The sequence below is a fragment of the Antechinus flavipes genome, chromosome 2, assembly GCF_016432865.1.
Source record: "Antechinus flavipes isolate AdamAnt ecotype Samford, QLD, Australia chromosome 2, AdamAnt_v2, whole genome shotgun sequence".
In the NCBI taxonomy this organism is placed as follows: domain Eukaryota; kingdom Metazoa; phylum Chordata; class Mammalia; order Dasyuromorphia; family Dasyuridae; genus Antechinus; species Antechinus flavipes.
In genome coordinates, this window is record NC_067399.1 from 148,204,989 (window position 1) to 148,231,070 (window position 26,082).

General features: G+C 37.7%; 1 protein-coding gene across 2 annotated transcripts in view; it reads left to right on the plus strand.

Moving 5' to 3' along the window:
* Positions 1-2,513: 2,513 nt before the first annotated feature.
* Positions 2,514-26,082, plus strand: part of MRPS5 (mitochondrial ribosomal protein S5) — a 29,144-nt gene continuing 5,575 nt past the window's right edge. For both annotated transcript variants that reach the window (XM_051975789.1, XM_051975790.1), the window contains exons 1-10: positions 2,514-2,627; positions 6,241-6,321; positions 9,458-9,598; positions 14,754-14,879; positions 16,698-16,931; positions 18,914-18,948; positions 21,266-21,356; positions 22,240-22,286; positions 22,538-22,595; positions 25,906-25,968. In XM_051975789.1, the coding sequence (XP_051831749.1) occupies positions 2,564-2,627; positions 6,241-6,321; positions 9,458-9,598; positions 14,754-14,879; positions 16,698-16,931; positions 18,914-18,948; positions 21,266-21,356; positions 22,240-22,286; positions 22,538-22,595; positions 25,906-25,968 (940 nt within the window). In that variant the 5' untranslated portion in view covers positions 2,514-2,563. The remainder of the gene's footprint in view (positions 2,628-6,240; positions 6,322-9,457; positions 9,599-14,753; positions 14,880-16,697; positions 16,932-18,913; positions 18,949-21,265; positions 21,357-22,239; positions 22,287-22,537; positions 22,596-25,905; positions 25,969-26,082) is intronic.

Consider the following 26,082-nt stretch of genomic DNA (forward strand, 5'->3'; position numbering starts at 1 on the left):
CCGCCTGTCTTTGGGTGTTGTCTGCATCTGAAGCACAGAGAGGGCTTCATCCTCTCCTACTCCTAGATGTGGGATATGCATCTGACTCCGAGGAGCCCTAAGGCTGCAGGCAGGGCCGGGGTTTCTGCCCCCTGAGTCCTACAAGTGCAAGTGGGCCAAGTCTGGGCCCTGTAAACACACCTGGAGCATCACAAGGCCCTCAGGAAGCCAGATGCTACAATCAGTTCTTTAGAAGGAAGTACAACACTCGGGTTATCCCTTTGCTTAGTGTTAAAGAATTCTGGATGGAATTAGAACAGCTAGCTATTAGCAAAAGATTGGTCATCCCCTAATGGTTTCAAAAGAGCCAAGCTTGTCAGTTTAGTCAAATCATTCAAGTCAGAGCTTAACTCTATGGTTTGTAATCCAAATTTCTCTGCAGTAGGCAATTGAAAGGGGGAATGTTCACTTCTTCCCCACTGATTTCCTCTGGGATTTTGCAGCCCATTAAGAAAAAACATTTAAAGTGTAGGTAGACAGGTGGCACGATAGATAGAGCATCGCTCCTGGAGTCCGGAGGACTTGAATTAAAATCCCACTTCAGACACTTCACACTAGATGTCTGACCTCTGGGCAAGTCACTTACACTCGATTACCTCACAAAGAAAAAAAATTACATTTAGAAAAGAATTCAGTGGCATCTAGATCCAGAAATTGAAAGGCAGGAAGTAGTTCCAAGAAATAGAAGCCTGATATCTATAACAGTAGAGAAGGGAGCCAATGCTCATTCAAGGAAGAATTTAGTCTTCACAGTTAGAGGATGCGCTGTGGAGATCAGGCCCAGTAGCTCCAGCTGAGCAATCTGCAGAGATATTGTCATTGTGAATGATGAATTTGAGGTTCAGCACCAAATAATGAGATTGAGGAGAGCAAATGGTACCAAATGTTAGGGTTCAGTAATATGAAGAACTCAAAATAGCCTCTTTGGCAAAAGGTATATTTATGTATGATAAGAGGTTACAGACATAATGATGTAAATTAGACACCAGGGTGGTAAATATGAAATAGGTTTGAGAGAGCATATAGTTAGCAAGGAAAGTGGTTTTAATAATGAACAATGGAAAAGACAAGTTTCCCAGTGGAACTCATAATTAATCAGGAGAAAGGGAAAACTCCATAAGGTGGGAGAACATCAGTGATTGGCAGTCTAAATCCTAAAAGTGATTTAGTACCCTAAAAGAGTTATAATAAGGAGAAAGATACCATGAGGTAGGGGAATGAGAAGAAAGACATCATGAAGCAGGGGGAGGGGGGAGGAAAAATATACCACAGAGGCAGAATGCCTCAGAGGGCTAACTCAAAAGGGATTCAGCAAAATTGGTACAAGCCACGAACAGATTTACAGGGGAAAATTAACCTTGGGGGTTTGACATAACTTGACTTTCTGATTGGAAAACAATAAGGTGTGTGTGTGTGTGGTCACTCAAGACCTCCAGGGGAGGGATTGTAAGGTTGAGCTGTTCCCTATGGGTGCCCTTTCCTGCTTGCCTCAGCAAGTTAATCTTATCCGCACTTCAGGCTTTCTCTGCCTACTTCTACCTAATGACCCAGGACCTCATCAATTGTATTTGACTTCTTCCTTCTTGGAATCTTGCAATAGTCTCTGCTTGTTTGGCATCTAGGTTAACCCCATACCATAAGGGTTAGCACCGCCCTGGGTACTTTACCTTCGACACAGAATCCCCTCTTGCTGGTAACTCTTGTCTTTCTACCCGCGTCTGTTTCCACTCTGGCTCTCAGTTCAAGTCTATAAGAGGGATTCCAAAGTGTAGTTTGCATCTGTAAAGTACAGACTTTAAAGCTCTAAGAATTCTTAAATTGGGGTCCACTGATCCCTCCAAGGAGGGCTGTGGATAGATTTGGGAGGAATCTGGAATTAAGCTTTATTTTTTACTAGCTTTTGGTTTCCTTTGTAATCCATTATTTTTTATATTGTGAATAAGTATTCTGAGAAAGGGTCACTATCAAAGTGGTCCACGACACAAAGTGTCCAGCTTTATATAGATATGAATTGTCATCATCGAAATTTATTATCATTTATTATAATGATTATCGCTAATAACTGGAGCAGCCCACACATACATAGCTGAATAAGATTTGACTAGAAAGCACGGTCTGTATCCCTATCCACGTGGCTCGCCGTAATCTTCAAGACTCTATATTTCAAAAGCACCGGGTTAACCGGAGCCAGGAGGTCCGCCTGCGTCGCTTCCGGTTCGTTCTTTCTAGTCAATTACTTCGGTCCTTCTCCCGGCTCCAACCGCGGGGTCCTAATCTGAGCAATATACTTGTAGCTGACCTAAAATAAGCCAGACAGACATTCCCAGTGACTGTCCCAGGAAGCCCGGTACTTTTATTACCTTGTGGGAGGATAGAGAGGGGAATCATTGATGGCGAAGAGCCCCCAGAGAATGAGCAAAGGTCTTTTCCTTCATTCCCCGCGCCCTCACAGGTCTCTCCTTTCAGGCAGTTAGTAGGCTACTAGGGGGCGGAGCCTGATGGACGCCAGCCCGGCCGTGCAGAGATGGCGGTGCCCGCGGTTGTGCGAGCCGGTAGTCGGCTTCCCGTGTCTTGGGCTGCGGGAACAGGTGAGGCTCATAAAAATTGGGCGCTGGGCGAGGGCAAGGCGGGGGCAGGCGGAGGCAGGCGGACCACACGTGCATAGGGTCCCTCGTGGAGGGAGGGAAAACCCGGCATGAGGGGCGCCCTTCTGGGGATACAAGGTCGCGGTTTGGTGCCTGGAGAGAACCTGAGCTGTCTGGGTGGGAGACACTGGCGGGCCTGAGCCTGTCGCGCTCTACCCACTCTGGGCCCCCTAGCCAGAGGACCGAGGGACGCAGAACCCTGCCTGGGGCTGCAAGAATGACCTTGGTCACAGCAGTGGGGGCAGAAGGCGGTGCTGTTAATCTTCGGAAAATTATTGGTAATATTAATGACATTGAAATTGGTGTCCACACAGCGTAAGCGCTTTAAGTACGCTGTCCCGTTGGATTTTCGCTGCAGCCCAGTAGGCAGGGGCACCTTTTTGCCGATGAGAAGACGCAGGCTCGGACACTAAAGGAGAACAACCTCCAGCGTCTCCCGGCTTGTCCTAGGTGCCATTCAAACTCGAGGCTTATTTATTCAAAGCCCTGAGCCTCCATCCGCCACACACTTCTGAAATAATCATCACTGTCGTATTTTGGATAATAATAATAATGATCACAACGTTTATATTGCACTTACTATGGCAGTGCCAAGCACTTTACGTATTTCAGTTATTTCATATAAAATGGGATCTCATCATTATTTCATTTGATCATCAACAGTCCTGGGCGATAGATGTTTTACAAGTGAGGAAACTGAAGCAGAATGATTTGCCCAGAGTGGCCCATGACTAACTATTGCTGCCCTTACTGCAGAATATCCTTTTCACTTTTTGAAAGACTTATAAAAACAAACTCTTGTTTTGTCTATTTATATCTTAAAGCCTAATTTCCCCTTTATTGCTTCAGTTTCTTGGACTTTTTCAAGAACTCAGTCTTTGAAATGATTATCTTGTTAGCTGTCCTTATCAAAAGTAGGGAATCTGAACCTCAGAAAGAGAAATAAAATTGTTAATTAATATGTCAAAGAGAGATTTTTTAGTATTTTTTTTTAGCAAATTTGTCAGCTTACTGATACATAGGACAGGGATCAACACCTTTTGAAAAATGATTTCAAGGGTTTTAGCCCCTATTCTGTTCTTCATGGAAGCAACTTGAGGGGTGGGAAGTAGGGAGTAAATCGAGCCTTTGCTGAGAAAGTCTTAAAAGGTGAGATGGAAGAGGCCGGCGTTAGGGAGTTGCCTTTGTCAAGTATTTAACATATTATGTTCTGCTGTAGGTTATCAAACTGATAGAAGGTTATGTTCCTACAGTTTTCAGGTGAATGTGGATGGAAGAGGGAATAAACATAAAATTCCATTTATCTCTCATTGCTTTCAAAAACTGATTTTTGTAACAGTTGATTTGGAAAAACATTGTTCTACTGGTTTTCCTGATAAAGTTTTATGTTTATACTTATTAAGGTCGCAGATTTAGGGTTGGAAGGACCAAGAGCTTATGTAAGCTAACTTCCTCATTTTACAGATGAAGTAACTTAGGCCTGGAGAAGGCAAATGGATTGGTTATGTTTTGTATGGATGGTAAGTAGTAGAAAGGAGATTTGAATTGAGGACTTCTGACTCCAGTTGGATTTTGTGGTCCAACCTCATTCCTTTGCTGTTCCTCCTACACAACACTGCATTTCCCATCTTTGTACAAGCTGTCCACTATACCTAGAAAGGATTTCATCTTCTTCTTTAAAATTTTTTTTAAAACTCAGCTCAGGTGTTATCTTTGACAGATAGCCTTTCTGATCTTCCTGATGTCCTCTACCTCTTCCATCACCAATATTGTCTTGTATTTATTTTGTACATACATACATATGTATTATACTTGTCTTGTTTGGCATTCTTAAGGGCAGGGACTTTTTCATTTCTGTGTTTGTATTTTTATCGAGTACACAGGGTCTGAAACATAGGACCTTCACTCATGCTTTTTGAATGATTAATAACTATTTCCTCCTTCAAAAGGTTGTTTAGGATTAGAGAGAAAAAGATTCTCTTATTTATTTATTTATTTTTAATAACTTTTTATTGACAGAACCCATGCCAGGGTAATTTTTTACAGCATTATCCTTTGCACTCACTTCTGTTCTGATTTTTCCCCTCCCTCCCTCCACCCCCTCCCCATGGCAAGTAGTCCTTAACATGTTAAATAGGTTACAGTATATCCTAGATACAATATATGTGTGCAGAACCGAACAGTTTTCTTGTTGCACAGGGAGAATTGGATTCAGAAGGTATAAATTACCCAGGAAGAAAAACAAAAATGCAAGCAGTTTATATTAATTTCCCAGTGTTCTTTCTTTGGGTTCTTTCTTTAGCTGCTTCTGTCCATCCTTGATCAATTGAAACTGAATTAGCTCTCTTTATCGAAGAGATCCACTTCCATCAGAATACATCCTCATACAGTATCATTGTTGAGGTATATAATGATCTCCTGGTTCTGCTCATTTCACTTAGCATCAGTTCATGTAAGTCTCGCCAGTCCTCTCTGTATTCATCCTGCTGGTCATTTCTTACAGAACAATAATATTCCATAACATTCATATACCACAATTTACCCAGCCATTCTCCAATTGATAGGCATCCATTCATTTTCCAGCTTCTAGCCACTACAAACAGGGCTGCCACAAACATTTTGGCACATACAGGTCCCTTTCCCTTCTTTAGTATCTCTTTGGGGTATAAGCCCAATAGAAACACTGCTGGATCAAAGGGTATGCACAGTTTGATAACTTTTTGAGCATAGTTCCAAATTGCTCTCCAGAATGGCTGAATTTGTTCACAATTCCACTAACAATGTATCAGTGTCCCTGGATAAACAAGATTCTCATTGACTAACTGAAAGATAACTCATTGGATAACTGAAAGAAGCAAGGACAGGATAGCAGGTTAAATGCAAACACATGGCACAGTCTTGTGTGACTTCTTAATGAGCTGAGATTGACCAAGAAAGCAAAGGATGGCAGGAAAGTTCCTTGAAAAAAGCCAAATTATCTTGAAGAAAAGAAGCTAGGACTGTCACTTAAAGTGGAAAGGACTTTGACAAAAAAATTTATTAATTCTTAATTTATTTCTCTTTGCCAAATCCTTTGAACTGAAAAGGTGGAAAAATATCTATTACAAAGTTGCTTTCCAAGATAATTAGAAATATAATGAAAGCATGTCAGACATTTAATAAATATTAAATATCTACTATGTGCCAGGCTCTGGAGATACAAATATAAAAGTGATCTTATTTCATCCTCTCAAGGAACTTAATTTCTATTGGGAAAGATATAATGTAACATTCATATACCATAACTTATTCAGCCATTCTCCAATTGATGGGCATCCACACAGTTTCCAGTTTCTTGCCTCTATGAAAAGGGCTGCCACAAACATTTTTGCACATGTGCGTCCCTTTCCCTCCTTTAAGATCTCTTTGGGATATAAACCCAGTAGAAACACTGCTGGGTCAAAGGGTATGCACAGTTTAATAACTTTTTGAACATAGTTCCAAATTGCTCTCCAGAATAGTTGAATGTGTTGGGGACTTTATTTTTAACTAAAATTTTTTAAAATTTATTTTTCAGGCTCTTTATGGACAAGACAGCTTTACCTAACTACTTTACCTGCAATTTCCAGTTTTGCATCAAGGGTTCCGCCTTGCCATGGTGAGAGGTTCAGTATTTTTATTCTGAGCTTTGAGATTTTTGTTTTTGTTTTTTTTTAATTTAAGTTGTGAATAAATGGAAACAGTGTTTCATAATAGAACAAATTCATCACTGTTTGTGAACAAATATGTTATTTTGGTTTTAGCTATTAATATCTTAGATTCTTTGCTTTGAAGGGGATCTTAAGTCAACTTAAGTCCTATATTAAATTGAAATCTGTCTCTACAACTCTTATCCATTGATCCTTTTTCACATAATATTCCTTCAGATGTTTGAAAGATTTTGAGCATGTCTCTTTTTCTTTAATATATTTGAAGTTCCTAGATTGCTAAAATTTTTTTAGTTTGTTAAAAGTGTTCATATGGTACTCATCACCAAAGTTGCCCTCTCTAGTCTGTCTAGTTTGTCAGTGACTCTCATGAAATGTGGTACATAGAACTAAAATAATAATCTAGATATGGACTGACTAGTTCAGAGCATAGGGGAACATTGCCTCTTTTCATCTGGCCCTTATATTTCTAACCTCTGAAGAACTTTGGAATGGATTGCATGTCATAGAAGATGCAGGCAAAAGGCCGCCCAGAGTGGCTTTATAAACAAAGCAGAATTGTAGCAGCTTAAAAGAAAGTGTTGTACATGAGATGTACAAATGTAGAGAATCTACCTCCAAATATTCACCTGGACTATTTGTGCTTAATTTCTGGTGGAACATTCTAAGATCATGTTGGTCTGATCCACTAAGGTGAGACACATTTTAACTTGACTCTAACATAGTCATTCTCAAAGGACAACAAGCAGTGGTTTTTTTTTTTTTTTCTTTTTAATAGATTTTCATTTTTCAAAATACGTGCAAAGATAATTTTCATCAATCATCCTTGCAAAACCTTGTATTCCATAATTTTTTCCCTTCCTTCCCACCTACCTCTTCCTTTAGATAGCAAGTAATCCAATATAGGTTAAATGTGCTCAATTCTTCTAAACATTTCCACATTTATCCTTCTGCCTAAGAAAAATCAGATCCGAGGAAAAAAAAAAAAGCAAGCAAACAGCAACAAAAAAGGTGAGAATACTATCTTGTGCTCTATATTTAGTTCCCACAGTCCTCTCTCTGGATGCAGATGGCTCGCTCCATCACAAGTCTATGGGAATTGGTCTGAATCACCCTGTTGAACAACTGGTGTTTCTAGCATTTCTGCCAACACTGCCACTGCTCTGGTTTGGGCCTTCAGAACCTCATATCAGGACTGCTGCAGCAACCTGCTGGTGTGTGTGCCTCGAGTCTCTCCCCACTGCAGTCCCACCTTCCATTCATCTGCTAAAGTCATCCTAAAACGCAACTTTGATCATGTCACCACCACCCCCATTTTCCCAGTCAGTATACTCCAATGGCTTCTTGTATCCTCTGGGAACAAATACAAAATGCTCTGTGTGGCATTCCAAGTCCTTCATAATTTAGCCCTCTTCTACCTTTCCAATCTTCTTGTTTCCTCACATGTTTTCTTAGATCCAGTGAACCTGGCTGTTCCATAAAGGAGATATTCCATCTTTCTTGGCTCCAGATATTTTTCACTGGCTTTGCTTATGCCTGGAATGTTTTCCCTTTCTGCTCTGACTACTGACCTCCCTGACTTCCTTTGGAAGTCCCAACTAAAATCCTATCTTTTATTGGGAGCCTGTCTCTATTCCAGTGTGTCTTTCTTTTGTCAATTATTTCTTATTTTGTATCTTGTATATAGCTTGCTTTGTAAATATTTGTTTTCATAGTCACATTAGATTGTCTCACCTTAGATTGTAAGCTTCTTGAAAGCAGGACCTATCTTTTACCTCTTTTAATATGCTCATTCAACAAAGTACCTGGCACATATTAGATACACTTAATATATGCATATTGATTGGTTGTATTTTTCAAATTTTTGATTTATTTCTAATATTTTTGTCTTATGGAGTTATTGATTTATGTATGATCCGTTGCAGGAAGCCTCTTATGTGCATACTTTCACTTTCTGTTCTAAGCTATTTATTCTTCTAATTCTTTCCTCTAGATTTCTTAGTTTATTTACAATTTTTTTTTTTTTGTCTCTTGCTTCTTTCTTATGGATACTCTTATGAATAAATAATCCCCTTTTTTCTTTGGTTCTTGTAGCTGTTTTACAGTTTCCCTACTTATCTGGGGTTGACTCTTGGGCATCTTTAGACCTATAATATTTCTTTATGTGTTTAATATATCTTAGTTTTTATATCTTTAATCTCAGTGCTTGATTTGGTACTTTGTACAAGGAATTATTTATCCCCTTCTATTCCCTTAAATGATCAGGTCTCATTTGGTCTTAATTTTTATTATCTGGAGAACTGCCATTGGCTTCCACTTTGATTGGTTTGTTTGTATTCAGAAAGCTGGCAGGTTTCCAGCTTTCCTCAGTCATACTAGTTCAGAGTGTTTTGTTCAGGACTTTCTAGAGTAACTCAGATCAGAGTGCTGTGGACTTTGGTGCCCCTGAGGTTTGTTAGTCTTAAAGCTTTTGTTCCAGGTCCTATCCCCTTGGTCAGAGGAATTGGGTTCTCTGAGTGACATTCTTTGCCTAGGTACAAAATGTTGCAGGCTTCATATTATCCTAGAGGTTTCTTGGACTTAATAGCAGCAGACTTCTCACTTGTTTATTTTCTCTGGCATGGATTTTTCTGGCAGAATTCCTTTCCCAGTGTCAGAGGTCTTCTAGCTGTCTTTTTTTATGTAGTTGTGGATTACAGAAAAATGCTTATTTTTTGGAATTATTGATATTCGTCCCAGTGCTCTTTTTATCTCTTTACTGCTGTTTATTTGTGTGACATGCAGGATCTTAACTGGGAATCCCTTCATATAACTTGAGGTTTGAAGAGTCTCACAGATTTAAAAAATGATGGTTTGATTCAGACTGAGAGCCTAGTACTTATTTTCATGTCTTCTCCATACATTTTTCATAAATACTTGGTTACATTACCATCATCATTGAAAATTATTATTTAAGCCATTATTAACTGTGGTTATAACAAAAGAATTATGTAGATAATAGGGTTTTTTTTAAGGTAACCCAAATTTTACATTTTTATTTGGCAGTGATTATGCAATGCCTTGATAAAGATTTTGTTCTTTCTGCAGGGAATTTTGCATTGCAACAAGCCAGGAGTTATCATCATCATTATACCAACTTGGCCCATGCTCTCCAGACTCAGTGTTGTATTTCTGTTCCTAGTGGATTGATAGGACAACAACATAGACAGTACAGTTTCTTCACCAAATGTAAGTAAACAATATGTCAAAACTGAGAACTTAATAAGAGTAAGAAAATTAAAGATTTGGGTGTGGGGGAGGTCTTAATTTTTCTTTAATATTGCCTATCTTTGGGGCTGTTTGTTTAAACATATGCTCGTGTTCCATTTGGATGCAAAAGATTTCATTGACAAAAATCCACATGGCTAGGTTGTTGGTAAATATGTGAAAGGAACTTGAGAAACCTTAAACACAGCTTTGGTGTAGTTGACAACTATAAATCACTTATTTTCTCTAGAAATATAAAGGCAGAGTCTCAAAGTCCTAAGATAAGGGTAAGAGAGTTTAGATATGCTGGAAAATTTGGAGCACCAAAGCTTTAGTCAAAATCTACCATGTCCCTTTTCATTGTTAGAGCTATAGAGGAGGGTGAATATTCTTGTTCTGTTTCCGATTTTTGTAAAAACCAGGAGATAATGCGATAGTTAACTTGAAAATATAAACAAGAAGGGTTGAGTTAGGAAAGAAAAAGAAAAATGTTCACATATCATTAATCTTGCACGAATCAGATTCTGTGTGTAAGGGGAAGGTGAAAGAATTTTGTAACAAATGTCATTACCATAGATTTGATTTTACTTATAATTCTAGTGGAGTTTTGCATTATTGAATAATTTAGTACACAGCAATGAACAGTAATTGTTAGGAAATAGTTGTTACTTTTTCTTAATTCATTTACCTTAGATGTGCCATTACCTGTTATGGAGGACATGAAGAATTACACACTTATTTGGGAGTAATGATAATAGGGTCAAAAGAGCAAAGAGCTGGGAAAGAGGCTGATGTTTTGTGTTAATAATAGGGAAGGGGGAGTGCTGAGGCTCTTGTCAACTTCTCCAGCTCATAGACTGACTTCAGCCACATAGACTGTGCCTTCTCATCTAGTCCATTTTGGATTGTTTAGTGGCTTTATTCCAGGATTCTTACGTGGTAGACAGCCACTTTATCATATGAGTTATTATTTATGTTTGTTAAGATGCAGGGCAAGAAGTAATCAATGATAATGTCATTTCTTTTTCTGTCACCCTAAATTGGTCAGTTTTTTTTTTTTTTTTTTTAGAAATTCGTGTTTTAAAGTTGTCTTCAAAGGCAAGAAAATAAAAGAGCAAACCAAAAAACCCTCTAAAGATAGTGGTCTTAACACTGTCCAACAGAATTAGCTACAGTTAAAGCATTCAAGGCACTGGCCTTCTTATACAATAGAAGTCGTGCTAAAACTAGGGAAAATGAGATTCCTTGAGAGGGACGTGTACATCCTTGATACAGTTGGACATGCAGTGAGCTTTGTGTGAATACAAGACTACTTAATTAAGCATCATAAGGTCAGAGTTAGAGCTGGAAGGGATCTCAGAGCCATATAACATTTTTTTTGTGTTGTTGTTGAGGCATTCAGGGTTAAATGACTTGCCCAGGGTTACGCAGCGAGGAAGTGTTAAATGTCTGAGTTCAGATTTGAACTCAGGTCTTCCTGACTTCAGGGCTGGTGCTCTATCAACTGTGCCACCTAGTTGCCCCCCACTTTTTCTTTTTAAACTGATAAGGAAACTAAGGCCTTGGGAGGGTAAGGGACTTGTTTAATTTCACATGGGTGTAAGGATCAGAAGTGTAATTTGAATCCTGATTCTAGAACTAGTGTACCTTCAACCTTATTTCACATAGGAAAAAATGGCAGCCTTTGCCCTCATGGACCTTAGTCTAGTACAGGGAGGCATACAGGTTCAGTTCCAGACCACTCCAATAAAGTGAATATTGCAATAAAGAGAATCACATGAATTTTTGGTTTCCTGGTACATTTAAAGTTATACAGTATACTTTAATCTATTAAGGATGCAGCAGTATTGTCTAAGAAAACAATGTACATGCCTAGACTAAAAAATACTTTGTTGCTAAAAATTGTTAACCATTATCTGAACTTCCAGCAAATTATTACCTTTTGCTGGCAAAAGTGTCTTACCTTGAGAATGATGTAAAAAGGATTACTATAACTGAATGACATTAACTGCAGAGGTTATTAAGAACCAGGAATATGCTAGGATAACATTGAAGCAATAAAAAATGAGAGGTATTCCTGATTAAAGAAAAGGCTTTTCTGGAATTGTCCAGATAATAATAGATGGTTTCTGTCCGATATTAGAATTCTGGATTCATTTTTAATCAATTTCCTGAGGAAATAACTCGACTAAGTAAGTTGATTCTTATGGTGCCACAGGTTCTGTATTCAAGTTAACCTCTTGGGAGAGACAACATTAGTCACAGATTACTAGAAAGATCTTTCTTTGCTTTTATATGAGATTGGGATTGGGGCTGTATTGATGCAGGAAATTTAAGGAAAATAAAGACCTGTTGGTTTTTTGACTTCAAAAATAATGCATAAAGAATGCCTTGCCATAGTGGGTGCAAGGAAAACTAAAAACTTGTAGGGCAGTAACTTTAATGATTGAATACTTTTGCCTCCTTTATATGGTTTTTTTGGGGGGAGGGGAAGGGGAAAGATCATATAGTTTATTTTGACATAGGATACTTCCCCTAAGACATCTAATAACCTTAGAAAATGTCTTCTAACACAGTTAAGCAAAAAGTATATATTATAATTTGTTTAGACCTTCCCCGGTTGATGGGCATATGATTTTATTTCCAGTTCTTTGCTTCCACAAAAAGTGTTGTTTTAAATGGGAATTTTCTTTTTACTGGATGGCCTCTTTAGAGTTTAAGTCTAGCCATGGAATCTCTGTGTCAAAGGGTCACTTTATTTGCTTGCTTCCAAATTGTTTTTCCTTCTTTCCTCTCTTCTTCCCTCTCTTCCCCTTTCTTCCTCTTCCTTTCCTTCCTCCCTTCTTTCCCTTCCTCCTTTCTTCCTTTCCTTCCTTGTTCTTGCTTTTCCTTCCTCTTTCCTTCCCTTTCTTTCCTCCTTCCTCTTTCCCTCCCTCCATTTTTTCATCCTTTCTCTCTCCTTCCTTCCCTTCCTCCTTCCTTCCCTCCTTCCTTCTTTCCTTTCTCCACTCCTTCCTTCCTTCTTTCATTCCTTCTTTCCTCCTTCCTTCCTCTCTCTTCCTTCCCTCCTTCTTTCTTTCCTTCCTTCTTTCCTTCCTCCTTTTCTCCTTCTCTTCCGTCCTCTCTTCTTTTATCCTTTTGTTGACATTTAATGATCACAGAGAACATTTTCATGATACAAAAAAGGATAGATGGGGCAGCTAAATGGCTCAGTGGATAGAGCACTGGCCCTGGAGCCATGAGGATCTAAGTTCCAATCCTGTTTCAGACACTTAACATTTATTAGCTATGTGACCCTGGGCAAGTTACGTAACCACAACTGCCTAATCAAAAAAAAAAAGATCTAATATAAAAATGATAATATACAAAGATGTGTGTCTTACCTTTATCTTCCCCTTCAGCTAGCTGCACTGATCTTGTCATAATTCTCTACATCAGCCCTTCTTGTCTCAGAAAACTCTTTCCTATGTCCCTAATATTAATGAACAAAACATGTTTGACAACACATTGGGTCAAATGTGGTTCAGGTAAGTTGAGGCCTCAGTAGCTTCTGAGGGTCAGTGGTCAGTGTGCATTCCCTCCCCTCCATCTCCCACTGCTTACCTTGGTCAAGTCACCATCAGGAACTACAAGTGGAGATTAATAATTGATGCCAAACTTGAGGTCAGTTGGATACTTTTGCCCTTTGTCTTGATAGCACATCACCATGGTGCCACAAGAAGTCAGCTACTTGTTCACCACAGTCAAAAGGCAGACTTCACTGTTTTGTTGACCAACTTAAGGGAGAGAAGTCTTAGTAATCTCTGAGCTAGTCAAATAGACTTTCTCAGCACCTGTCTTTGGGGCACACATGGAGAGAGGAAAGTGATGTGGGGTTTGGGTAACAAGTTGGTCTGAAGTTCTGCCAACTCAATACACAGGACCCCATCAAATTGGAAAGAGACAATAATAGAGGAGACAGTTTGGCTTAATAAGGTGCTTGGGATGGGTTGGGCATTAAGTGTCCAGGTTTCAAGTATAGATATCTGTGGCCTCATTGGGTATCGTGAAGAGGGCCCAATCACAATTCTCCAAGGAGGAGGTGAATGGTTAGAATGGAATTATAAAATTCAGCTCAAGTTGTAGAAACTTGATGCCCTGGGTAAATGAAGATCCCCAGCTTTGCCTTTTTGAGATAATAAATGGACATTAGTAAAGTTGGGATCAGTCCTGCCGACAAAGCTGTGGAAAAACAAGAAACCTTGCAGAACCATGCACACTAATCAAGGTTCAGAGCTCTAACTACAAGCAGGTTGATGATTTTCTTGTCAATAGTGTAGTGCCATAGTTCCCTTCTTTCCTGGTGATGAGCTAACACATCCTAAATCTCAGACTTTTGATTTTAAGTTAAAAAACAGAGTAATTGAATAGCAATTTATGATGTCCCATTAATTTCCTTCATTGTGGTGACTCAGATTTTTCAAGTTTATCTCTTCCATAGTTTCTATGGTAATTACAGCAGGGCATATCGAAAGAGCCAGGTAATGATATAGTATGGCATAGCCCAGAGATACTTAGGTTATATAGTTATGGTGACAGTGCCTAGAGATTAATGGGAGAATAAGTGGCAGGGCACATGGTAGACCTAGTCTCATCAGAAGAAATGGAGTTAATTCCCATGCTATCCACACTCTATGAACAATCAAATAGCCGGGCAAATGGGGTAGGCAGAAAGTGGTAGGGAGCCCCTGGGGTGGGTAACTCTTCCAGCTGCTCAGGAATCCTTGATGGGTTCTGGGACAGCTGTGCCAGGGAGGGGCAAAGCTGGGGTGGTGCACTCAGTGTTCTTGGTAACTGCAATTCAACAGAAAACCCTGGATTTTAACCCTTCTTCTGTCTTTACAAAAACCAGTTATTTTATGTATATTTTAAGTATCTGTTTTTATGCTTTTAGATGCACATCTGCCCTAGTAGAAAGCAAGGCCAAACTATTTTTACTCTTTATCTTTGTTTCTTCAACATCTAGCAGAGTGCCTAGCCTATAGTAGGCTAGATTTAATCAATACTTATTATCTGATTGCATTACCTGGAGGTCCCTATTAGCCTTTTAGCTTTCTACACTGTGGTCTATAACTTGTGAAACCTGTTTTTTTTGCAGTGACAGCAGAGGAGCTATGGAAAGGTGCCTTAGCTGAGACTGGTGCTGGAGCAAGGAAAGGAAGAGGAAAAAGAAGCAAAAAAAAAAGGAGGAAGGACCTAAACAGGGGCCAGATTATTGGTGAAGGTACATTTGTTTATGTGGAAATTTAGCTGTCTTTTCATTGTTGTTGGCTAATCATTTAGATCTTAAAGAAACCAAATTGGGACCACTGTCACTCAGTGAGATCTCATTTCCCTCGTTTCAATTCTTTTGAAAAAGCTAAAGGGTTTGAGTGTTGGACTGCTTTAAAGGGGCTGCCTGAACTGTTTGAAGAAAGATGGGGCTGGGAACAGAGTTTGTTACGGGATTGTGGGATGTTTTTATCTTTGTTTCTCTGTTTTTGTAATATAATGTGAGCTGTTTAAGATGGGAGCTCTCTTTGCCAATTTGGCATGTAGTATAGTCGTTTGAAACATGGAATAGAAAAACCACTGTCAAGCATAAGGAAAGAGAGTGACATTGCTCATCAGGCCCAGGCATCTTGGGGCTGTTGCAAAAAGAGAGGGGACCTTGATTTGGGGTTTCATCTGATACCTGTTTTACTCCCCTTATTTCCTTTCCTAACTGGTATCCCTGGGCCATTTGTAATCTGACTTATAACCTTATCACTCAGCTGAAACAGCTTTTTCCAAAGTTAGCAGTGATCCCTTGATGGCTAGTTTTGATGGTCTTTTTCTCAGTCTTAACCTCTTCCTTTCTTTTACCATTGACCCCTTTCTTCTGAATACTCTCTCTATTGGGTTTTCATGACATTATTTTCTCTTGGATTGTCTTTTGCCAGTCTGATTGCTCATTTTCCATCTTTTTGGCTGACTTGTTTTTGTTCCTAAACATTCATAGGCCCTTTTTCTTCTACATGTTTTAGTAACTTTATCAGCTCCCATGGATTTAACCATTATCTCTTTATAGATAATTTATAGACCTGTAGATCCAGTCTCATTTTCTCCTTGAACTTCATTATTATGTCACCAATTGTCTGTTAGAACTGTATGATCTGGAGACATTTTAATCTTGACCCATCAAAACTCAACTTATTTTCTTTCCCCCTAAACTGTTCCCTGTTCCAAACTTCTCTATTCTATTCTCCCAGGTTCATAACTTTTATATTATTTTTTGGACTTCTTACCCTCCCAAACCTCACATAGCCAATCAGTTGTCAAACAACTCTCACATCTAACTCTAAGTCTTTACACTTGCATAGTTCTTTTTACCTCTCCCCAGGTCTCTCTGCCTCACTTCAGTCCATCCTACATGTTTGTTGCCAAAATCATTTTTCTTAAGTGCAAATATGATCATGTTGGTTCCCCGCAGTTCCAGTGACTTCCTATTGCATTCAGATTAAAATATAAGTTCTTCTATTTAGCTTTTTTTGTCTTTCTGGTCTCACTGGCTGTTGCTCTTCTTCTGCTTTCTGCGATTCAGTCAGATTGGCTTTCTTGCTGTTCTTCTACAAAACACTCTTATTTCATCTCTCTGTCTTTGCACTGACTGTCCTACCTGTCTGTGCTGTACAACCTCCCTATTTCGGCCTCACAGGATTCCATGATTACTTGAACATGCAGCTTAAGGACCATCTTCTACAAAGCTTTTCCTGAGTCCACCAGTTGCTAGTGCCTTCCCTCCCAGCTACCATGTATTTAACTACCTTGTCTTTATCCACATTTATTACCTTTTTATTTATATTATGTTTATAGATATGTATTGTCTTCTCCATTAAAACGTAAGTTCCTTCTGAGTAGGAATTGTTACGTTTTTTTGTTTGTATCCTTGACTCCTTCCATGATGTCTGGCACATAGTAGAAGCTTAATAAATATTTCATTGATTGATTAATTGATTTACTATAGCAATTCAAAAAATTGATTTTTAGTTATAATGCAAATAATTTTCTTTTCTATCTTAAGGACGTTCTGGTTTTCTCTGGCCTGGTTTGAATGCCCCTGTTTTAAAACAAGGGGTAATTCAAGGAGTTGTCCAAAGAAGCAAAGAAGAACAGGAAAAGATACATGCTGAAATGATCCAGCAGAGAGATGAATGGGACAAAAAGAAGAAAAAGAAGGTTAAACGGGGAAGAGGTTGGAGTGGAAATTCTTGGGGAGGAATCAGTTTAGGACCCCCAGATCCTGGTCCTAATGGAGGTAATGATATCTCTTTTTGTTTTTGTCATAGGATAGGTTTACCTTTATGAAACAAGGAATGTATTTACTTCTGAAATTTAAAAATCACTTTCATTTTAAGTTTTCATTTTAAGAAAATAATTATGTTGTTAAACCTTACACACTAGTATTTCTTACTCTTGAAGATAGTTGGCCAGTTTTGAATATCTTTTAAAATAGACCTTGTATTAAATAGATTTCTTCCCTTCACTTTGTGTATGTATTCATCACAGAATTTTAGGATTGGAAGATTTTTCAAATAAAGTCTGTTCTAACTTTCTCATTTTAATGATGAGGAAACTGAGGCCTAGGAGAGTTAGATTATTTGCCCAAGATCATAAATTTAGTAAATAGAACAGTAAAATGGATGTGTTTTGCTATTTTAGTTTATAGTCAGTATTAACCAGTCCCTGAAAGGGATAACTTATAAAATCTTAACTTTTCTCTTAAAATTTAGAAAGGCTTTTGTGGAGATAACTCAGGTCTCTTTAAAATGACAACAAAAATTAGCCACTGAAATTTTTGTCCTGATAGATTGTCCTGAATATACCTATTGTTTAGACTAAGGCACATGTGAGGAAGAGCTAGAAAATAAAATGGGAGAGAGATGGATGCTTATCATTTCCCATAAAACAACATTATTCCATCATAATTACATACCACAATTTATTCAGCCATTCCTCAATTGATGGGCATCCCTTCAATTTCCAGATTTTTACCCTACGAAGAGAGCTGCTATAAATATTTTTGGTACATATGGATCTTTTTCCTTTTTTAAAATCTCTTATTGAGAACCATGCCTATTAGTGATGTTGTTGGTCAAAGGATATACATCTTTGGACATAGATCATATCTTTTGGTCATTTATCAATTGCAGCATGGCTCTTATGTTTTATAAATTTGACTCAGTTCTCTTCTATGTTTGAAAAATGAGGTTAGGCCAATATTCATAAACTAAACATTATTCAGTATATCATTGTATGAATAAAGAAAAGAAAGATGGATCTTTGTTAAACATAGTATTGACATGAAAAGGTGTTGTTCACTGGTTGGAGAAAAAGGTCTTTTATTAGTTATGAGATACATAAGGGAGTTACTGTCTGAATATAGCTTGTTTAACTAAATCAAAGAAATCTCTTGGTTGGGCCAGACAGGAAGGAGACTGTCCCTTCAGATTCAGAATTCAGAAACTGAGGGACCCTGGCTGTTGTAGCTGTTCTTACTAGGGTCATTTAACAGATGAGCAAGACAGAACGCCAAGAAATAGGGATGTTTTTAAAAAAAGAAGGGGAAGATAATGGGGTGGATAGGAATGTTAAGGCAAGGAAGGAAAGGAAACCGAATGGAAGCTGCTTACTTTAGGAAACTTGCTGAAGAAGGTCTTGGGGATTCATATGGGAAAGTAATTTTGTTCACTTTTTCCACACTCTGTATTTTGTCTTATATATTTAAAAACATAATTCTGTGAAAGAGAATTCATGCTTCCTCAAGCTGCCAGCTCAAGAGCACAATCAGATGAGGCTAAATGCTTATGTAGAAGAAGTAGACTGTAACAGATAGAATATTGAACTCAGACTGGATTTGAATCATGCCTCAGACTATTAGAAACTGTGATCCCAAGAAAATCACTTTGGTCCTTGGTTTGTTCATCCACAAAATGAGAGAAGTTGGATTGGATGACCTCTAAGGTCTCTTTCTGTTCCAGTCTTTGATTTCTGTACATATGAGACCTTTCAAGAGGGGAATTGTCTTGAAAAGTTTAAACAGCCTCCCTTGGAGAAGGGCCTAACCTTGAAAGCAAAAAGAAATGAGCAAATAGTAAAGATAAATGAACTTCTTGATGATCTCTAAATTTATTTCCTGCTTCATGGACATTTTTCAAGATTGATTCCTAGTAGGAATAATGATTTAGAATGAGAACTATATAAGCAGATTTATATAAATGTCTTCTTTTATCTCACCAGAAACTTATGAAGATTTTGATACCAGAATACTTGAGGTAAGCTTTTATTTGTCAAGTATTTTTAAAGCTCCAAATGTGTACCACACACTAAGCCTTATAAGCATCAAAGATGCAGTGACCCAATTTTTACCTTCAAGAAGAGTTGGGGGAAATAATACATATTTAAGTAAATACACAATATGTACAAGATTATCTGGGGGCTAAAACACTAATACCAGAAGGATTAGGAAAGCCCTTGTGGAGGAGCTGGGACATGATGGGGTTTGAAGGAAATGGGATTTTAAGAGGCAGCAGTAAAGGGAGGCTACTTTCCAAGCTGCGTGGTGGCTCTGGGTGGCAGGGACACAAAATGGGATGTTTGAAACCAGTTGTCCTAAGCTGCCGAGTGCATGAAGTGATATAGTGTGTAATAAGTGCCTAGTGTAGGCTGAGGTTATTATGTACTGGTTTTAAAGCTGGAGGAGTTTGAATTTAATCCTAGCAGCAATGAGTCGTGTGACCTGATCAGCTATGCTTTTGGAACATCTGGGTGGCAGCTCTGTTGAGGATAGGAAGAGACAGTGTAAGAGAATAAGCATTTACATATTGCCTACTGTGTGTCAGGCATCTTGGTCAGATCTCTATGCTATCATGTCACTTGATCCTCACATGCAGGGTTGGTACTGTTATCGTCAGAATTTTGCAATTAAAAACATGGAAGTGCATAGCTAGTAAGTACCTGAAGCCACAGGCACAGTCAGTATTCTGACTCCAGCACCAGCACTGGGTGGATCGGAGGGGGCAGAGGTTGGATGGAAGGGGATTAGTTGGGTGACTTTTGTACATTCTAGACAAGAGGTGGCCGTGTGAGAGGAGGAAAAGGAACACATGGTGGAGATACAGTGAGAGTAAATTCAGTAGGACATGGCACTTAGATTTGATGGGAAAGGAGTGGGAGAAAGTGAAGAGTTGAGAATGACACTGAGCTTGTAAATCTGGATAACAAGAAGGATGGATGTCTTCAACCTAAATAGGGAAATTTAAGAGGATTGCTTTTGAAGGAAACATAATGAATTCTATTTTAAACACATTGCATTTGTATTTTTTTTTTCCCCCAGGATTTTTTTTTTTTTTTAACCTTTTTATTGACAGAACCCATGCCAGGGTAATTTTTTACAGCATTATCCCTTGCACTCACTTCTGTTGTGGTTTTTCCCCTCCCTCCCTCTACCTCTTCCCCCAGATGGCAAGCAGTCCTTTATATGTTAAATAGAACATATTGCATTTGTGATACCTGTGGGACATGATGGGGGAGATATCCAGTAAACAGTTCATGGTTGATTAGAATTCAGGAGAGACTGGGGAAGTCACATATGTGGGAAAAATCACAGTAAGTGATCAGTAAGGGAGGACAAGGACGGGCACATCCATCTCTGTGCGCAACACCTTTGTGGCCCTGGCAAGTGACACAACCTTCTTAGGTCTCAGGTTCTTCTTTTGTAAAGTGACAGCTTTGGATAATTGGTCTCTAAGGTAATTTTTGGATCTATGGTCTTGTCCTAAGGGGTAAAGAAAAAAGAGAAAAAAGGTCCAAAATAGAACTTTGAGAGGCTGGTTCCGGTAAAATTCATTTTCATTCTCTCTCGATAGACAGATAGATAGATCTGTCTGTCTACCAGCAGGAGTGGGCAAACATTTTTTTTTTTCTGCCAAGGGCCATTTGGATAGTTCTAAAATAATTTGCAGGCCACACAAAATTGTGAACTTACAGAGCTCAAGAAATGAGAGGTTGTTGTATCTAACTTTCAGCTCAGTATTGCCTGCAGTTCCTCAGCATTCCCCAGCGCTGATCCAGAGAGAGCATGTCTTAAAAGAATGAAATAATGCCCACTTACAAGGACCTTGTAATTGGGCAGATAATTTCAATTGGGAAGATTATTATAAGTGTGTGTATGTATGCATATAAATACATACATACAATAAATAGGAAGATCATAAATACAAATAGTACAAAGCAATTTGGGAGGAAGGGCACTAATAGGATCAGAAAAAGTTTTGTATAAAAATGTTTTTAAGTGGGTATTAAAGAGACAGATTCTGTGAATCAGAAGTGAGGAACAAGTGTATTCTAGACATGGAAAAGCACCAAAGCTTTTGCAAAAAGCACCAAGATAGGAGATAGTATCCTTTGTGATGATTAGAGAAATAGAGGAGGGATGATGAGACAGTAGAGTATCTAAAAACTTGAGCCCTTCCTGCCTCATGTCTCTGTCCACTCTAATTCATCCTGCTCAGTTCTTGTCCTTCTCAAAGCACAAGCCCTGAACATGGCATATCACCAAGCACAATGTACATGAAGCCTTTTGTTTTTCAGATAAGAAGTGTTTTTAACATGACAGCAAAAGAAGGAAGAAAGAAGTCTGTGCGGGCCCTCGTTGTAGTTGGGAATGGAAAAGGAGCTGCAGGTGAGTATGGTCTGATGATGCTATATCAGAACATGCTGGGAAATAGCCATTTGTGACCAGTGCTCTGGGAGACATAGTAGTTTACCAGATGATGTTGGTTTTTAACTGTTTCAGTCCTTCATCATTACCTGTCTTTGTCCCTTATAAGAGCAATGAAAGTCCTGAAAATATGCTTTGTGTTCTTAAATACTAAGGCAGCTTATTTTACCAGATCACATATTTCTTCTTTTCTTAAAAAAAAAAAATTCTCACTTTTTACATAATTGTAGCATAGAATAATGGTATTTTGAGATTTATAAAAATTAAAGGTTTCCATTTACATGTTGATCAAAAATTGATTTAAAAATACTTTTTTCTATGTGTGACTTTAAAATTTTTCTATCATACTTTATCCTCTCCATTACTTATTTTTCACAAATAAAAAGATTTATTTTTGTCTCATATTACTGCTTTTCGGACACCATAGCAAAATGCAAATTAATTCAAAGACATTTCATTTCATTTTCTGGTTAACTTAGGGTTGAATTTCATATGGGAATATTGGCTATTCATGGTTTTTTGAATATATGTGTCTTTTTTGAAAATTTATGATTCTTTTCTGATGTATCAGATGTCTTCATCTGATCTTTTAGCTTAACGATATCTTTTGATTAATGGAAAATAATTTTGTGCCTCAATCCTACTGTTATAATCTATTTTAATTCAGTTTTGAAATTCAAGAAATATTCACCATTTGCATAATCTGATATCCATAGAGGCCCAGGAATCCCACATTTTCTATATTGTTCTGTTGGAGTAAAGCAATGAGATAAAGTAAAAGCTATTTGTGTGTGCTGAGAATGTATCTTTTTATTAATGGTTTTTTGCTTTTTCTTTTGTACAGGTTTTGCTGTGGGAAAAGCCCCTGATCGGGTCAATGCTTTTAGAAAAGTATGTAAATTTCTTATTTTTTTTGAATACTTAAGGAATTGGAGTCACATTAGACATTCTAATGACCATAAAATTTTATGCAAGATATATCTGGTGGACTTAATAGAAAGGTCATTATGTTTATCACATAAATAGCTGTTTTCAAAATTTTATGATAAGCACATTTAAAGAGATGAAATCACTAATTTATAAAAATACTGAGTAAACATAAATCATATCAAAATTAAATTTTTTTTCTTGTTCTTTTTTAGGCAAAGAATAGAGCAATTCATTATTTGCATTACGTAGAAAGATATGAAGACCATACAAGTATGTACTGCTAACCCTTGGTACCTAGGCATTATAATTTTTATTCTAAAGATTATGCAGAATTATATGCAATTATTAAATAAGATTTCTTTGTTTAATATTACTGTTGAGGTAGAATTCTCTCTTAGTTAATATCATGGAATGGTTAGTACTATATTTATTGAATGCCTTCCATGTACTTAGTATTTACTATATCTTGGCCAGCTGCTCATGATTGTTGAGTGAGAAATTAGAATTTGGGCTCTTTGAAGGCAAGGACTTGTATCCTTATTACCAGTGCCTGGCACAGTACATGCTTAATAAATGCTTGTTGATTGGTTGACTGATTTTTCATCATCCTATATCTCCTTTTCATTATTAAACTCCCAGAAAAAGCTGTATACTTCAGCACTCCTATTTCCTCTCTTCCTACTCATTTCTTAATTCTTTGCAATATAGTTTCCAGCCTCATCACTCAATTGAAACGATTCTCTAAAGCCCATTTCTTAATCCATGATTCCTGATCCCATATGGGGTCTCATAACTAAATATAGGGATTGCAAAATTATGATTTATTATCAGTAAATGATTGATTTGTATACTTATTTTATATGCCTACATAGCTGGGGTCACTTAAAAATTTCCTGGGATAAAAAGTAGTCATGAGTGGAAAAAGTTTAAGCAGCCCTGCTTTAATGCTATTAGTGATCTCTTAATCTGTTTTATACACTCCTGACTCTGTTAGCTTAGTCCCTTGTCAAATCGATTCCTCCACTTACATTCCCATCCTCTATTTCAGGCACTTATACTTCTTGTCTACAGTGTTGCAGGAGCCTCCTAAGCGTTATCCCTACCTTATTTCTTTTCTCTATATTGCATCTTCCACATAGGGATGTTCTAAAAACCCATTTGATTATATTATTCATATTCAGAAAGCTTCTGTGACTCCTTCTTAACAGTATGCAAAATCCTTCTGGCTCCAACCTATATTTTCAGCCTCATTATATATAACTTCCCTTCATGCTTTCTGGAATTAGCCAGTCTGGTTTTCTTGCTGATATTCAAAGACAGCATTCTGTCTCCCACCTCCATGTCTTTGTGGTGTTTGCTCTTCATTCCTGGACTGCTTCCTCCATACTTCAGCCTCTTAAGCTGTGGGAGAGTATTTGGTTCAGAGTCAAGTAGTGAGAACCACTTGCACAGGATTCTTTTTAAGTCAAAGCTTTATTTCACCAAAGTGGGCAGGCCAAATAGCATAGGTAACTCATTGGCAGTTAGGGTCAAGGAGAAGAAAGCTTGTATACCATAATTTTGGCTCTAAGCCATATTAGTCTTACTAAGGCTGCTAAAAGCAGAATCTTTTTCAGGCAGTAGCTCAGCCACAGGGTCTGTTAAAGGCAGTTAGTCAAAACAGCAACTTGATTATTTGGGTTATCTGGGTTCAAGGAACAATTTGCTGGGCAAGTGTTCCTTCTGTGGGTTTAGCAAATGTAAACACAGTTATGTTAGTGTTTTGAGAAAAATGCTTATGTTAATAATTTTCATAAGGTAACCTAGGAATCAGGGTTAGGGGCCAGCATGTTCCCTACATTAATATTTGTAAAATGTTTAGTACTGGCACATAGTGGGTACTTGATAACTGCTTGGTCTCCTTCCCAATCTTATCCTTCTTTAGAACTCCTAGGTAATTTTAAAGCTTCAAGTGCTGCCTTTTGCAGGAGGCCTTTTCTGATCCTTCCAGTTGCTTAGTGCCTTCCCATTCCTCATTTTCCCCTCTACTCTTTCCTTCAAAGATACCTTGTATTTGTAGTGATTATTTTTGGATTTTGTGTTTAGATATGTGCCTATTTTTCCTGATAGAATGTAATTTGCTTCAGGTCAGGGACTCTATTTTTTTTTTTTTTTTTGGTTTTTGTTTTTGTTTTTGTTTTTTTTTTCTTTGTATTTGTTGTGTATAGCACAGTACCTGGTACTTAGGCAGTTAGGAACATTGTTTAACATACTAAGAATTTAAAAAATACTTGTTGGTTGATTGATTCATACATCTAGGTCAATCTATTATAAGGGTGCTATCCTTTTGTCCAACTTTTTGTGAACTCATTTAGGGTGTTCTAGGCAGATAATGGTGTAGTTTATCATTTTCTTCTCTGGCTCATTTCACAGATAAGAAAACTGATGCAAACAGAGTTAAGGAACTTGCCCAGGGTCACACAACTCATTTTCCTGAGTCCAGGCCTCAGATACTGTGTGAAACAAGTCACTTATTCCTCTTTGCCTCAGTTTTTTCATCTGTAAAATGAGTTAGAGAAGGAAATGGTAAACCATTCTAGTATCTTTGCCAAGAAAATCCCAAATGAGGTCACAATTAGTCAGAAATTACTGAAACAACTAAAGAACACAAAGAAAATTCAACTTTTGGAGATTATCTGAAAGTGTAATGTTTTTGGAAATCTTTCAGTAAGATTCTTGAATTTGCAAATATTCAATTTTGTTTTGGATAAAAAAAATATCCTGTGAGTTGCTGTTATTAATTGGGGTTAAATTTGGAACTTTCACAGATTGTTTTGTGAAAACTTTGGAGTTTTTCAGAGTTATGAGTTACTTTCTGAGCCATTACATCACCATAAAAATCCATTCTCATTCTGTTCCTACTTTGACTATATATCAACACTGAACATTAGTCTTTTTTTTTAAAGGAAAAAAATTAATTAATACAGAAAAGAATTAGATAGACTGGTAGATTTTGCACTTCTGTTTCTCCCTTCATTCCCACAGTGGATACTGTGTAAGTATCCACAGAAGGCCAGAAAGGTCACAAATTTGAGAGCTGAAAGGCACCATAGAGGCCATCAGGTCTTATATATGATAACTCACATTCACGAAGAGTCAGGATTCAAACTCAGGTTCTTTGGCTCCAAATTCAGTCCTCTTCCTAGTAGATTTCCCGGGTATAGCAGCTCTTAGAGGAAACATGAGAAACTTTGTGTTTTGGGTTCCTTGTTGGCCATTGGCCCCAGCATGACTAGGCCACATCTTATTCTTTCTCCTGGATACCCTTTAATCCTATGCCCCTCCTTTACATTGTTCTCAACTATAAGCAAATATGGCTTCTGTGTCTGTGAGCAATTTCTTAAACAGACCCACCCATACACCTCTAGTATTTCTCTTCTAACTTCTTCTCTAATTAGCATTGAATAGTTGCCTCATATTTATTCATTTTGTAAGTGTGTAAGTCAATATTTATAAGGCTATTGTAACAATCATTTAATTTTTGTCTTTGTTATAGATACTGTAGACCTGTATCTAATTCCTCACTCTTTTTTTATTCTAGTTTACCATGATATTTCTTTAACATTTAAGAAAACACATCTCAGGATGAAGAAGCAGCCCAGAGGTATTTAAAAAATGAATGACTTCAGAAAGTAAAATTAGAGATTCATGGAAATGAAATAACTAATCTGAGTTGTACAATGATGTTTGTGGCCAATTTGGAATATATTTTGATAGA